The sequence below is a fragment of the Chaetura pelagica genome, unplaced genomic scaffold, assembly GCF_000747805.2.
Source record: "Chaetura pelagica isolate M959 unplaced genomic scaffold, ChaPel_1.0 scaffold476, whole genome shotgun sequence".
Lineage (NCBI taxonomy): Eukaryota > Metazoa > Chordata > Aves > Apodiformes > Apodidae > Chaetura > Chaetura pelagica.
Window position 1 is genome coordinate 19,025 of NW_009953650.1, and position 13,064 is coordinate 32,088.

Below are 13,064 nucleotides of genomic sequence, written 5' to 3' on the forward strand. Positions count from 1 at the left end.
GAATGGATAATAATCCAAAGACTGTACTGAGCTCATCAGTCATCTGGTGACATCCCTGATTCAGATCTCAGGGAGGCAGTGAATTTCCCTAAGAAGAGGGTTCGGTGTGGAAAATGGGTGCTTCCACTCCCCTCAGGAGGAAGTCACCATTGACCATAACTTGCCATTGTTTCTTCTTGGTGCTAGTCTTAAAGCAGGTCTTGTTGTGAGGAGTTTCTTGATCTGACCTTGGTGAGAGTACTTGCATAGGTTCCTCCTCTCCTATCTCATTGTGTGCTTCATCTATCAGGGCTTTGTACCTATTCGGTAAAGGTAGCTGAGAGGGTAAGGAGGAATTTCTCTTACAGTCTCATGCCGAGTACTGTGATATAATTAGAAAGTGTACAGACAAAAACTGTAAGATTTAGATGTCAGTGATGTGTACAGTCTCCTGGACAGAAGCTTATTTATTTGCTACTCAAGTTGCTGCTGTACAAAGAGCAAGTGAAATTATTCCATGGTAGACAAACAAGAAGTGTTTTTGAAACTTTACGGTTTTAAGACCAAGTTACTGTCAATGCAATACATGTTATATTTGCTTGCATTATAAAGGAGATTATAAGAAATTAGTCAAGAGTCACAGAAAAAAGAGGTTTGCAAATTACTACAGCAGTTACAGAATCACAGAATCTTAGGGGTTGGAAGGGACCTTGAAAGATCCTCTAGTCCAACCCCCTGCCAGAGCAGGATCACCTAGAGCACATCACACAGGAACACGTCCAGGTTGGTTTGGAATGTCTCCAGAGAAGGAGACTCCACAGCCTCTCTGGGCAGCCTGTTCCAGAGCTCTGTCACTCTCACAGTAAATAAGTTTTTTTCTGATGTTTACGTGGAACCTCCTATGTTCCAGTTTGTACCCATTGCCCCTAGACCTGTCACTAGATGTCACTGAGAGAAGGGTGGCTCCATCGTCTTGACACTCCCTCATAACATAGTTGTAAACATTGATGACATCACCCCTCAGTCTCCTCCAAGCTAAAGAGACCCAGCTCCCTCAGCCTTTCCTCATAAGGCAGATGTTCCACTCCCTTCATCATCTTTGTAGCTCTGCACTGGACTCTTTCAAGCAGTTCCCTGTCCTTCTTGAACTGTGGGGCCCAAAATTGGACACAATATTCCAGATGCGGCCTCACCAATGCAGAATAGAGGGGGAGGAGAACCTCCCTTGACCTACTAACCACACCCTTTCTAATGCACCCCAGGATGCCATTGGCCTTCTTGGCCACAAGAGCACATTGCTGGCTCATGGTCATCCTCTGGTCCACCAGGACCCCCAGGTCCCTTTCACCTACACTGCCCTTTTCGCCCTTTCTCGCTGAATGGCAGCACAGCCTTCTGGTGTGTCAGCCACTCCTCCCAGCTTAGTGTCATCAGCAAACTTGCTGAGGGCACACTCTGTTCCCTCATCCAGGTCGTTGAGGAAAATACTGAATAGTACCGGTTCCAGTACTGACCCCTGAGGGACTCCACTAGTCACAGACCTCCAACTAGATTCTGCCCCATTGACCACAACTCTCTGACTTCTTCCTTTCAACCAGTTCATGATCCACCTCACTACCTGATCACCAAACCCATACTTGATCAACTTATCTACAAGGATGCTGTGGGAGACAGTGTCAAATGCTTTACTGAAATCAAGATAAACCACGTCTACCGCTCTACCATCATCTACCCACCTAGTTGATAAAACTTCTATATCTACCACTAGGAATCAGTTTGAAAACTTAGTACAGTGTCATGGTTTAACCCCAGCCAGCACCTAAGCACCATAGAGCCACTCGTCCACTCCCCCCCAGTTGGATGGGAGAGAGAGTTAGAAGAGTAAAAGTGAGAAAATTTGTGGGTTGAGATAGGCAGTTTAATAGGGAAAGCAAAAGCTGCATGTGCAAGCAAAGCAAACCAAGGAATTAATTCACTTCTTCCCATCAGCAGGCAGGTGTTCAGCCATCTCCGGGAAAGCAGGGCTCCATCATGCATAATGGTTACTTGGGAAGACAAGTGGCATCATTCTAAACGTCCCCCCTTCCTCGTCCCAGCTTTATATGCTGAGTATGACATCATATGGTATGGAATATCCCTTTGGTCAGTTGGGGTCAGATGTCCTGTGTGCCTTCCCAACTTCTTGTGCACCCTAAGCCTAATCAGTGGTAGGGTGGTGTGAGAAGCAGAAAAGGCCTTGACTCAGTGTAAGCACTGCTCAGCAATAACAGAAACATCAATGCATTATCAACAGTTTCCAGCACAAATCCAAAACATAGCCCCATACTAGCTACTATGAAGAAAATTAACTCTATCCCAGCCAAAATGAGCACATACAGAGAACCAGTCCCAGCATTATAATGGGTGGTCAGGATGCCTGTTACTGAAGGACTATGGAGCTATTGTTGATGGGCATATTTTTTATCTGTAGAGGCCTTATTTTCTATCCCGTTACCTGTTTCACAGCTACTTTTGGCATTATCTGGATGACCATCAGTATTTGCTCTTCAGTAATAATACAGTGTCCTTCCCAAATAAGTGCAGAATCTCTTTTTATCTCACAAGTTTTACATATTGCTGTCATACAAAAAGAATTTGGACCAAGTTCTTATGCTGTGGAAGATCAACTACAGCAAATCAGTTATTTTTTCCTGAATTACTGCACAGCCCTAGATCTAGTCTCAAAATACACCTACATATTTCTCTATTCTAAAAGAATATTCTGAAATTTGGTTAATTCCCAAGGATAATTTCTTAAGATCATTGTATGATTTACTACATTGATAGGATTTTTTAGAAAAGCCCTTCTTAATCTTGGAATATCAACTGGTTCAGCAAACAAGATCATGCCTGTCTGTCTATTTTTTAAATAAAAAACATTTCTTCTGTTATCAGAAAGTCTTGTAAGACCTTTGTTCTCAGACATATAATGGTTCAAACCTCCTCCCATAGGGAGCATTCCAGACTGACTTCAACGGTAATAGGCACAACTCTCTCTGTATAATGGTGATGTTTTATCTGAAGCCTAAGCATCTAACAGAATGTCTGTGGTAGAATGAAACTGTTACAGGATGCTTCATCTTCAATTTCTTTTCACCTCAGTACATAGGTATTGTAGCTTCTAAGCCCCTTTGTTGCTAGAGGCTTAGCCATCATCAGACATCTTGGAAACCTGAAGTTATTGTCAGAACATGTACTCTTAAAATGTAGCATATAGGCCTTACTATAAACACCTTTCCAGAATTTCCTTCAGGAGGAAGATACCTTCAAATAGCTATTTGTAGTGCTGCCTAGGAGAGGGAGAACTTTACTTACATTTTTTCATTTACTGGATTCTAAGTACGTTCAATGGAATGCACTGAAATCTTTTTGTCTTCCTCAAGTCTATCCAAGGTTAAAAAGAACCACCTTATCTGTTGCTGCAGTGTTACTTTTCAGCATGAGACATACCAAATGAATACATATCAGAACAATCTTGTCAAATTTACTTAAAAGTTTAGGATGAAGGAGAATCAAATCTGTGTCACAGAATCACAGAATTGTCAGAGTTGGAAGGGACCTTGAAAGATCATCTAGTCAAAATCCCCTGCTAAAGCACGATAACCTAGAGCACATTACGCAGGACTGCATCCAGGCAGGTTTTGAATGTCTCCAGAGAAGGGGACTCCACAGCCTCTCTGGGCAGCCTGTTCTAGTGCTTTGTCACCCTCACAGTAAAGAAGTTTTTTCTCATGTTCAGATGGAACTTCCTGTATTCCAGCTTGTGCCCATTGCCCCTTATCTTGTCACTGGGAACTACTGAAAAGAGTCTGGCTCCATCCTCCTTGCACCCATCCTTTAGGTACTTGTAGGCTTTAATAAGGTCTCCTCAGTCTTGTCCTCTCCAGGCTAAAGAGTCCCAGCTCTCTCAGCCTTTCTTCATAAGAGAGATGCTCCAATTCCCCAATCATCTTTGTTGCCCTCCACTGGACTCTCTAGTAGCTCCTTGTCTCTCTTGAACTAGGGAGCCCAGAACTGGATGCAGTATTCCAGATGTGGCCTCACTAGGGCAGAATAAAAGGGGAGAATGACCTCTCTTGACCTACTGGCCACACTCTTCCTTATGCACCTGTCACAATTCAATAATCGGATACATGGAGGTTCTTTGCAATCCTGCCAGGGCCAAACAAAGATAATACAATATTGGGTGCACAAACAGGCTTTTATTTAGGTACAGATCAGCTGGTAAGAGTTGCAACTATGTTTGTCATAAGCTTATAACAGATGCGATAACTAACCCTAAACTACAAAAGAGAAAGGTCAGGAAAAGAAAGTCACCACCCAGAGTTCCAGCGGCATCCCGTTGTAGAGGCATCTTGAGACTGGCACTCTTTTATACAGTTAATTCCTGGGATACGCCACGTCAGTCACCCAGTCACTGTTCTATGTGTGTAGCAAAATTACTTATCACCTCGTGCATTCCTTTGCTCCAATTAGCCATATCTTTTTCTGCCAAGTTGATGATTTACATGAAACACTCTTTGAGTCTCTTAATTAATTCAAGGCCTGGTTATCACTGGATGTCCTTTCTCAGTGCTAGGTGTGGCACCAATTGTGTGCTTTTTTGTCTCCAATCTCAGCACATCCCACACTAAACTCCCTGGTTCACAGTTGCCTGTGGCATTTGTTGTTGACACAATGGGGGGCTTATGGGGGCTTGCTGAGTAAAACAGTTCAGTGGGTTGCTGAGACATCTCTTTAGTCCAGCAATAAATCCTGCTTAACCCTTAGATGTCTCAAGACAAACACCAGTCACCCTGAGTGTCTGAACACACTGTTCATCTCTTGGATTGTTTGAGACAAGCACCATATATCCCGAATATCACAGCACCCCAGGATTCCATTGGCCTTCTTGGTGGCAAGGGCACATTACTGGCTCATGGATAATTTACTATCTACCAGGATTCCCAGATCCTTCTCCTCGTAACTGCTTTCCAGCAGGTCCACCCCTAACCTATATTAGTGAGTGGGGTTCTTCCTCCCCAGATGCAGGACCCTACACTCGCCCTTGCCCTTGTTGTCCTCTCTTTGAAGTCTAAATATGAAAAACTATAAATCTTCCATTGTTGCAACTTCAGAAGTAAAAATTTAAGATACTTCAAGAGTTAGATGTCAGAAAAATCTCTTTGAAAAGTTTTGAGATGCCTCTAATATTTATAGAAATAAAAATGCAGCCTGTATTTCTACTGAGTGGTAGTCATTGCCTTAAAATCATAGAATCATAGAATGGTTTGGGCTGGAAGGGACCTTAATGGTCATGTAGTCCCAATGCCCCTGCATGGGCAGGGACACCTCCCACTGGATCAGGTTGCTCATCCAACCTGGCCTTGAATACTTCAAGAGATGGGGCTTCCACAACTTCCCTGGGCAACTTGTTCCACTGTCTCGCCACCCTCACACTAAAGAAATTCTTCCTAATGTCTAACCTAAATCTCCTCTCTTCCAGTTTTAGTCCATTACCCCTTGTCCTCTCAGTACAAGCCCTTGTAAAAAGTCCCTCCCCAGCTTTCCTGTAGGCCCCCTTCAGGCACTGGAAGGGTGCTATGAGGTCTCCCCAGAGCCTTCTCTTCTCCAGGCTGAACAGCCCCAACTCTCTCAGCCTGTCTTCATAGGAGATGTCCTCCAGCCCTCTGATTATCTTTGTGGCCCTCCTCTGGACTCTCTCCAGGAGCTCCATGTCCTTCTTATGTTGGGGGCTCCAGAACTGGACACAGTACTCCAGGTGAGGTCTCACGAGAGCAGAGGAGAGGAGGAGAATCACCTCCCTTGACCTGCTGGTCACATTTCCTCTGATGCAGCCCAGGTCACAGTTGGCTTTCTGGGATGCTAGCATACATTGCTGGTTCATGTTGAGCTTCTCATCAGCCAACACCCCCAAATCCTTCTCCTCAGGCCTCCTCTACATCCATTCTCCATCCAGCCTGTTACTGTGCTTGGGATTGCCCCAACCCAGGTACAGGACCTTTCACTTGGTCTTGTTGAACTTTATGAGGTTATAATGGGCCCACCACTCAAGCCTGTCAAGACCCCTCTGGATGGCCTCCTTTCCCTCCAGCTTGTCAACCACACCACACAGCGTGGTGCCATTGGCAAACCTGCTGAGGATGCACTTAATTCTACTGTCCGTATCTCTGTCGAAAATGCTAAATAGCACCAGTCTCAGTATCGACCCTTGAGGAATGCCACTTGTCACTGTTCATCATTTGGACATCAAGCCGTTGACCATTACTCTGAGTGCAACCATCCAGCTAATTTCTCATCCAGCAAGTGGTCCATCCATCAAGTCTATGTCTCTCCAATTTAGAGACCAGGATGTCATGCAGGACAGTGTCAAATGCTTTGCACGAGTCCAGGTAGATGATGTCAGTTGCTCTTCCCTTGTCCACTGATGCTGTGACCTCATCATAAAAAGCCACTAAATTTGTCAGGCAGGTTTTGCCCTTGGTGAAGCCATGTTGGTTGCCACCAACCACCTCCATGTTTTCCATGTGCCTTAGCAGATCCTCTTGAAAGATCAGCTCCATGATCTTGCTGGGTACAGAGGTGAGACTGAATGGCCTGTAGTTCCCTGGGTATTCCTTTAAAATAAATTTGTAAAAAAATGTAGGAAAATATTATAAAAAATAAGTAGCTAATGTTTTCTGCTATACATTACGCTGATATGATCTTGTAAATTATTATCTAAAGAGACAGTAATTAGGAGAATGTGTGTGTGTAGGGGTCATCACAATAATGGGAATCTCTGGTGGAAGACCAGTGAGAGATCTTCATAGAGTATATCCAGGTCTTTAGTACTAGTGATTGAGTGTGGTGTCAAATTTGTGGAAGGGAAATGGAATAGTAGAGAAAAGATCCTGAGAATCAGGTTGAGTCAAAAATGGGCTTTCCCAACATTGTGGATTTTATTGGCAGAATATGTAGTTATTTCTGATGGTCAGGAAAGGGTAAAATAAACCCTTTTTATACCCTGCTCTACATTCAGAGTTTATAGGATTTCTCACAGAATGTACTAGAGAGAGAAAACTAGTAGTCTGTGCAAAGAAATCATCAGTAAAGTCACACCTTTCATTTGAATTGAAGCTGTATTATAGGTATCCATTCTGTTTTTTCTTCTACAGGTCAGTACATTGCTTACTGATTCCTAATATTTCTTAAAATCTCTGATATAAATTTAAGCTTCAGAATAAAGCTCCTTTCTTTGTTTAGTGCTGTATGAAGTGTTAAATGAAGAGCATGGGGACTTGTATTCCAATTAGTTTTTGAGTGTTGTTAGAAGTATTGACCTATGATGACCTAAAACAGAATGATTAATAATAATCTCAGTCAGTGCTTTCTGAAGATCAGTATTCCCCAATGGATGAATGGCATCAGATAAATGTTTGCTTTGTTTAACAAGAGGAGGCTGGCCCTATTGGTCCAGCCAATAGGCTTAAAAAAAAAAATAAATTTCCATACCAGTATTCCTTTTTAAGACAAAAATTATAGCTCAAATTTTTAATTGGGTCAGGTTGAAAAGCTTCTCTATTTTCAAAGCTTTTTTTGGGCTAACAGTTATGGGGAGCTGGTTTAATTTGAGGAACAAAAAATTTAATGTGGTTAATTGGAGAATGTTTTTAATTAAAAATGTCCGCTTTTAAAAATGTCTATATATATACTCAAAGCCTGAAATGGATGCACATAGAAGTAAAAAGTCATACATTGAAAAAAAGGCGATAAGGCAGGGAATGATAGAAAAATGCTCTAAGACAGTTAGTGCTTTTTAGATTGAAATGATGGTGGGGAGGTTGGAATGAGTTTAAGATTTAAAAAAAACAACAACCAAACAAAAAAAAACAGTTGAAAATGAGTTGTCAGAATCAAAGTTAAATAGTTTATGTATGTTTTGATTAATATATATATTAATTACTTTAAAATATGTGGCTGAAATGTCTAATGCCTATACACCGATCAAGTCTTTGTCACTGGATCTTGTTAAGAAGATTTTTGATATTTCCTTTTTCTGTAGTAATTTTGCTTTCATTGACTATTTTTTAATAGTTGATATTCTGAACCTGCAGGTACTATTTTTATTTATTCTTTTTTTTTGTGCTGGGTTTTTTGTTCCATCTTGTCTGAAATGATCCCTTCTCTACCTGCAGTGCACGGCTAAAATTCTTAAGGGAATACACTGCAACTATCTGGATTACATCTTGATCTAGGAATGATGTGCTTCCTACCAATCTTATTTAGACCTTTTTGTGAACATAGATATATGTACAAATACATATTAATATTATGTAGGTTATATTTAGTGTGATATTATATAAACATGGAACAATATAAATGTTCAGTTTTTCTGAATTATTATTCTAGGATCAAGACAACCTTTAATCCAACAATCTCAGCTTCCACCTTATTCATCACCTAGAGATGTACCCCCAGACATATTGTTAGATTCTCCAGAAAGAAAGCAAAAGAAACAAAAGAAAATGAAGTTAGGCAAGGATGAAAAAGACCAGACTGAAAAAGCTGCAATGTATGATATCATTAGTTCTCCTTCCAAGGACTCCACTAAGCTTACATTAAGACTCACTCGTGTAAGATCTTCGGATATGGACCAGCAGGATGATATGCTTTCTGGTTTGGAAAACAGCAGTGTGTCAGAGGGTGATATTCCTTTTATCGTGCAGTACCCAGGACAGACTTCTAAAACACCTGTTACTCCACAGGATGTTAACCGCCCACTAAACGCTGCTCAGTGTTTGCCGCAGCACGAACAGACAGCTTTCCTTCAGGCACAACAAGTGCCTGTTTTACAACAGAACACTTCAGTTGCTGCAAAACAACCTCAAACTCCTGTGGTACAGACACAGCAACAGGTTTCGCAACAAGGAGCTATAACGTCATATGATGAAGTAGAATTGGATGCATTGGCTGAAATTGAGCGGATAGAACGTGAATCAGCTATTGAAAGGGAGCGATTTTCAAAAGAAGTGCAAGATAAAGGTAAAAGGATTGTGTGTGTGTGTGTGTACACTATATACATTATATAAATATATATGCATATAAACCCCATATATATATGTATAAAACCCCATCTTCCTGTCATTCTCATATAGTTCAATTCTCTTTACTCAGTGTAGGTGATTCTGTGACATTCATCTCCATTCCCCTCCAACAATGAACTGTAATCTCTCATATATGCATATTTTTAATATCTGGTATTCTTTATTTGGGATCTTAATGGATAGAAAGTGAAGCTCTTCTGTTTCAAAATTCTTTTTAAGCTACTCTTATTTTGAACCATGAGGCTGAATGAAGTACAGTCAATGTTTATAGTTTCTAAAATCACAGCAGTACCATAAGTAAAAATTTATAATAAGTTTTGGTAGATAAATTATTAATTAGCTGTCTATGTTGCCTAATTTAAGAAAATAATGGAAAACTCTTTTATGACATTTCTATTCATATCGCAGTTTGAACCTAATTTGAAAGAGGTGTTAGATTAAAAACATATTCTTTTAAAGGCAGTGTAATGATTGGGTAATGTATACTATTATATTGTCTCCAATGTTTATTCATCGGGGTATTCATTATTATGTAGGCATTACAAGTTTTAGAGAACTACCATATATCTATATGGTCTCTAGCACAGAACCAGGTGAGCGTCTGAAATGTTTGCTCTTCACTTCAGGAGCTATACTGATTGTCTTAACTGATTTCATTGAATCCTCTGATTATATTTTTTTTTAATTTCTTTTTTTCCCCTGATGTTAACTGATTTGAAGTTTTTAGGCTATCAAAATTGGATGCAAAACCTACATGTAAGTCTTAAAGATAAGATGTGGTTTATAAAGTAGATAGTGATAGGTTAACATAAATATTTTTCAGAAGATTCCTCTGCAGTGTGTTTAACTTCTGAGAAAAAAAAATCTTTTATAGTATAATGTTCATTTATTAAGTACTCCTATGAAAAATCATGCAGAGTAGAAAACTGTGCAGATTCTGATTTTGGAAGTTCATAGGTGAAAATGGTCCATTTTGGATATACTTGCCTGGAGGCAACTGAATTTACATATGTTTTGGTTCTTTAACCAGCAGAGAGAGTACAAGTTTTCTCCCTATTCAAAGATTTTTTTTCCAGGTTTTAAAGATGCCTGGAGAGAGTTGTGTTTGTGCATGTGTAGATGTTCCTGTTCAATTACTAAAAGGATTAACTTTTTAGGTGTTTCTTATTTGTAACCAAATTTATTTATTGAGAGCTTGTGGTTTGTCACTTACTACTAAGAAAGCTACTTTTATATTTCCACATTTTGAGTAGAGTCTTCAGCACATTTTATCTGAGAAACATTTGAAAAAATGCAGTGTATTTTTGATGGTGCAGAGCAGCCTTCAAGCACTTAGAGCAAGATTAAAACACGCTTTCTCTTTTGTTCTGGCTTTCAGGAGATGTTGAACATTAGTTGTGAAGTTTTTTTTACCATAATCACATAGCCATGGACAGACTCTGATTTCTTTATTTTGGGGAAAGGAGTGATTTTTATAGAATGTGATCTCTTCCTTTCACCACTGCTCAATAACCATCTTACCAAATAAGGATTACAACCTTATGCTTCCCATCTACCTGCATCCTCTGCCAGGTCTCAGTTCTTCCTGAGTTCCTGCAATTGCTACAGATCAGGTACAAGAATTGCTGCCTTATATTGGGACAAATGATCACCATTTATTCACTGGTGGTAAGTTGCCCCTATGCTAGACAGCAGCGCTTTTCATTTCAGTGGCCAAGGTTTCAGCCATAAATGAATAGTATTGAGTAGAAGGATTTTTAGCAGTCTTGGGACAGCTTATCTTGGAGAAATATGGTTTGTGTTTTTTTATAATTCGGTTGCTCTTGCTCGTAAGTTTGACATATGTCTACAAATTGATACACTCTGTGATCGTTCTAGTTATAGCCATGTGATTTGGTGTGACTGCAGAACAAAGCTTCCTCTATTGTTTCTATGAGAATGTGCCTGTTAGAAATATATCCAGTAACCATCCAGCCATTAATTTTTAGTGAATATGCTTATTGTGTGTATGCCTGGCATCTGTCCATTTTAGTACACATACTGTAACTTCAGATGACATTATATCAAAAAAATAGTGTGATTATAGCATGTACTTGGTCTAATTAGTACAGGAACATATAGTGCTAGCTGATGCTATACATGGCAAGCATCCTTATAGAGATCTTCTAGATGCTAGCACATGCTAAAATCTGCATGAAAGCATCTTTGCTGCTTTTGTAATTGAGGCATGGGAATATATATTACAGTCACACTACATTTCCTGTTTAGGCATGCATTGTTGTCTTCCATAAATTACTTTGAGTAGAATTGTACTCGCAAGATTTGGTAGAAGTTTAATGGTCTCTTCTGTACTATGCTTCATAGAATCATAGAATCATAGAATGGTTTGGGCTGGAAGGGACCTTAATGGTCATGTAGTCCCAATGCCCCTGCATGGGCAGGGACACCTCCCACTGGATCAGGTTGCTCATCCAACCTGGCCTTGAATACTTCAAGAGATGGGGCTTCCACAACTTCCCTGGGCAACTTGTTCCACTGTCTCGCCACCCTCACACTAAAGAAATTCTTCCTAATGTCTAACCTAAATCTCCTCTCTTCCAGTTTTAGTCCATTACCCCTTGTCCTCTCAGTACAAGCCCTTGTAAAAAGTCCCTCCCCAGCTTTCCTGTAGGCCCCCTTCAGGCACTGGAAGGGTGCTATGAGGTCTCCCCAGAGCCTTCTCTTCTCCAGGCTGAACAGCCCCAACTCTCTCAGCCTGTCTTCATAGGAGAAGCACCAAAAGTTAAATTCTCATACATGTATAATATTTAATAGCCTCAGAACAACCAAATAAGTCAATGGAACATGACAAGCCTCAAGTTTTCTGTTCCCATTGCCTCCCTCACAATGGACTTTATACCCTCATCAGATAAAAGTTGTCAATCAATACTAGATAATATTTTTTGTCTTTTGAAAGGTTGTGTAATATCACAGATAGATCCAGCTGTTGTTTATTTGAGTTGAAAAAAAGTGATTTGGAAGGGTTAATACAGAAAGGGATTATCTTTTTCCACATCAGTTGACAAGTGAACTATCCTTTGCTTAGGATGGCTTACATCAGGATACCTTTCTAAAGAAATAAGAAATAATGAAGCTTTATGCATACTTTCTTTTAATCACCACCAGTAGTCACATTTCCTGTACTGCTTGGTGCTCCTGAATGCTTTTGAAACAAGCAGAGATCCATGATTTGAACCTATTTTGTTCACTTATCTGGAGCTGTGCTTAGTTCACATTCTGAAGTTGACTACTCCAAGAAAGTACAGGAAATCCTGTGAAGTTTTAGAAAATTATATCCCAGGAATTTCTGTTCTTCTCGGAAATCTTTTTTACTTGAGGGGAGGTGTTGAGGGACAAATTTCATTTTGGTAACCTCAGTTCACAAGCATTAACTTGTGCTTTGCCATTGTTCAGATACAAGTGGATTATTTTTTGTTTATAGTCAAGTAGTTCAAAGCTAGTTAGTCACTTTCAGTCTAAATCTTTCCGTGAACATTGCATTAAGTTCTTCTTGTCTTTCAAGATTTAGACCTGCTGCTGAATTAATTTTCAGGTTCAAGATGTCTACCTCAAGATCTTTCATGCTTTTCTAATGACCCCAAATACTGTGAATCAAATATATTGAAGATATTAATATTAAAAGGAACATCGAGTCTTCTAGAAAGAGGAAAAGGGAAGATAATTTTGAGAATTACTTGAAAAAGACAGAAAGCAACCAATCTTTTTTCATAGACTTTTTTCAGCTTGCTTTCGTTTTTTATTTTATTCAGATTTGCTAAATTTGAATTTGAGCTCTTCCATACATAGTATTGTATGTTCACTGTTATATTTTAAGCTACTTCAAAGACACTTTTATATAACCTGTTTTAACAGATTAAGGAGTTCTACTTTTACAAGTAAAAGGCACTGTTCTCTGGAGTT

General features: G+C 39.8%; 1 protein-coding gene across 1 annotated transcript in view; it reads left to right on the forward strand.

Annotated features, from left to right (window-relative positions):
- Positions 1 to 13,064, forward strand: part of LOC104390822 (nipped-B-like protein) — a gene marked incomplete at both ends in the record, with an annotated part of 102,409 nt that overhangs the window by 18,145 nt on the left and 71,200 nt on the right. Inside the window, 1 exon segment of the mRNA XM_010000026.1 lies at positions 8,410 to 9,042. Within this exon segment, the coding sequence (XP_009998328.1) occupies positions 8,410 to 9,042 (633 nt within the window).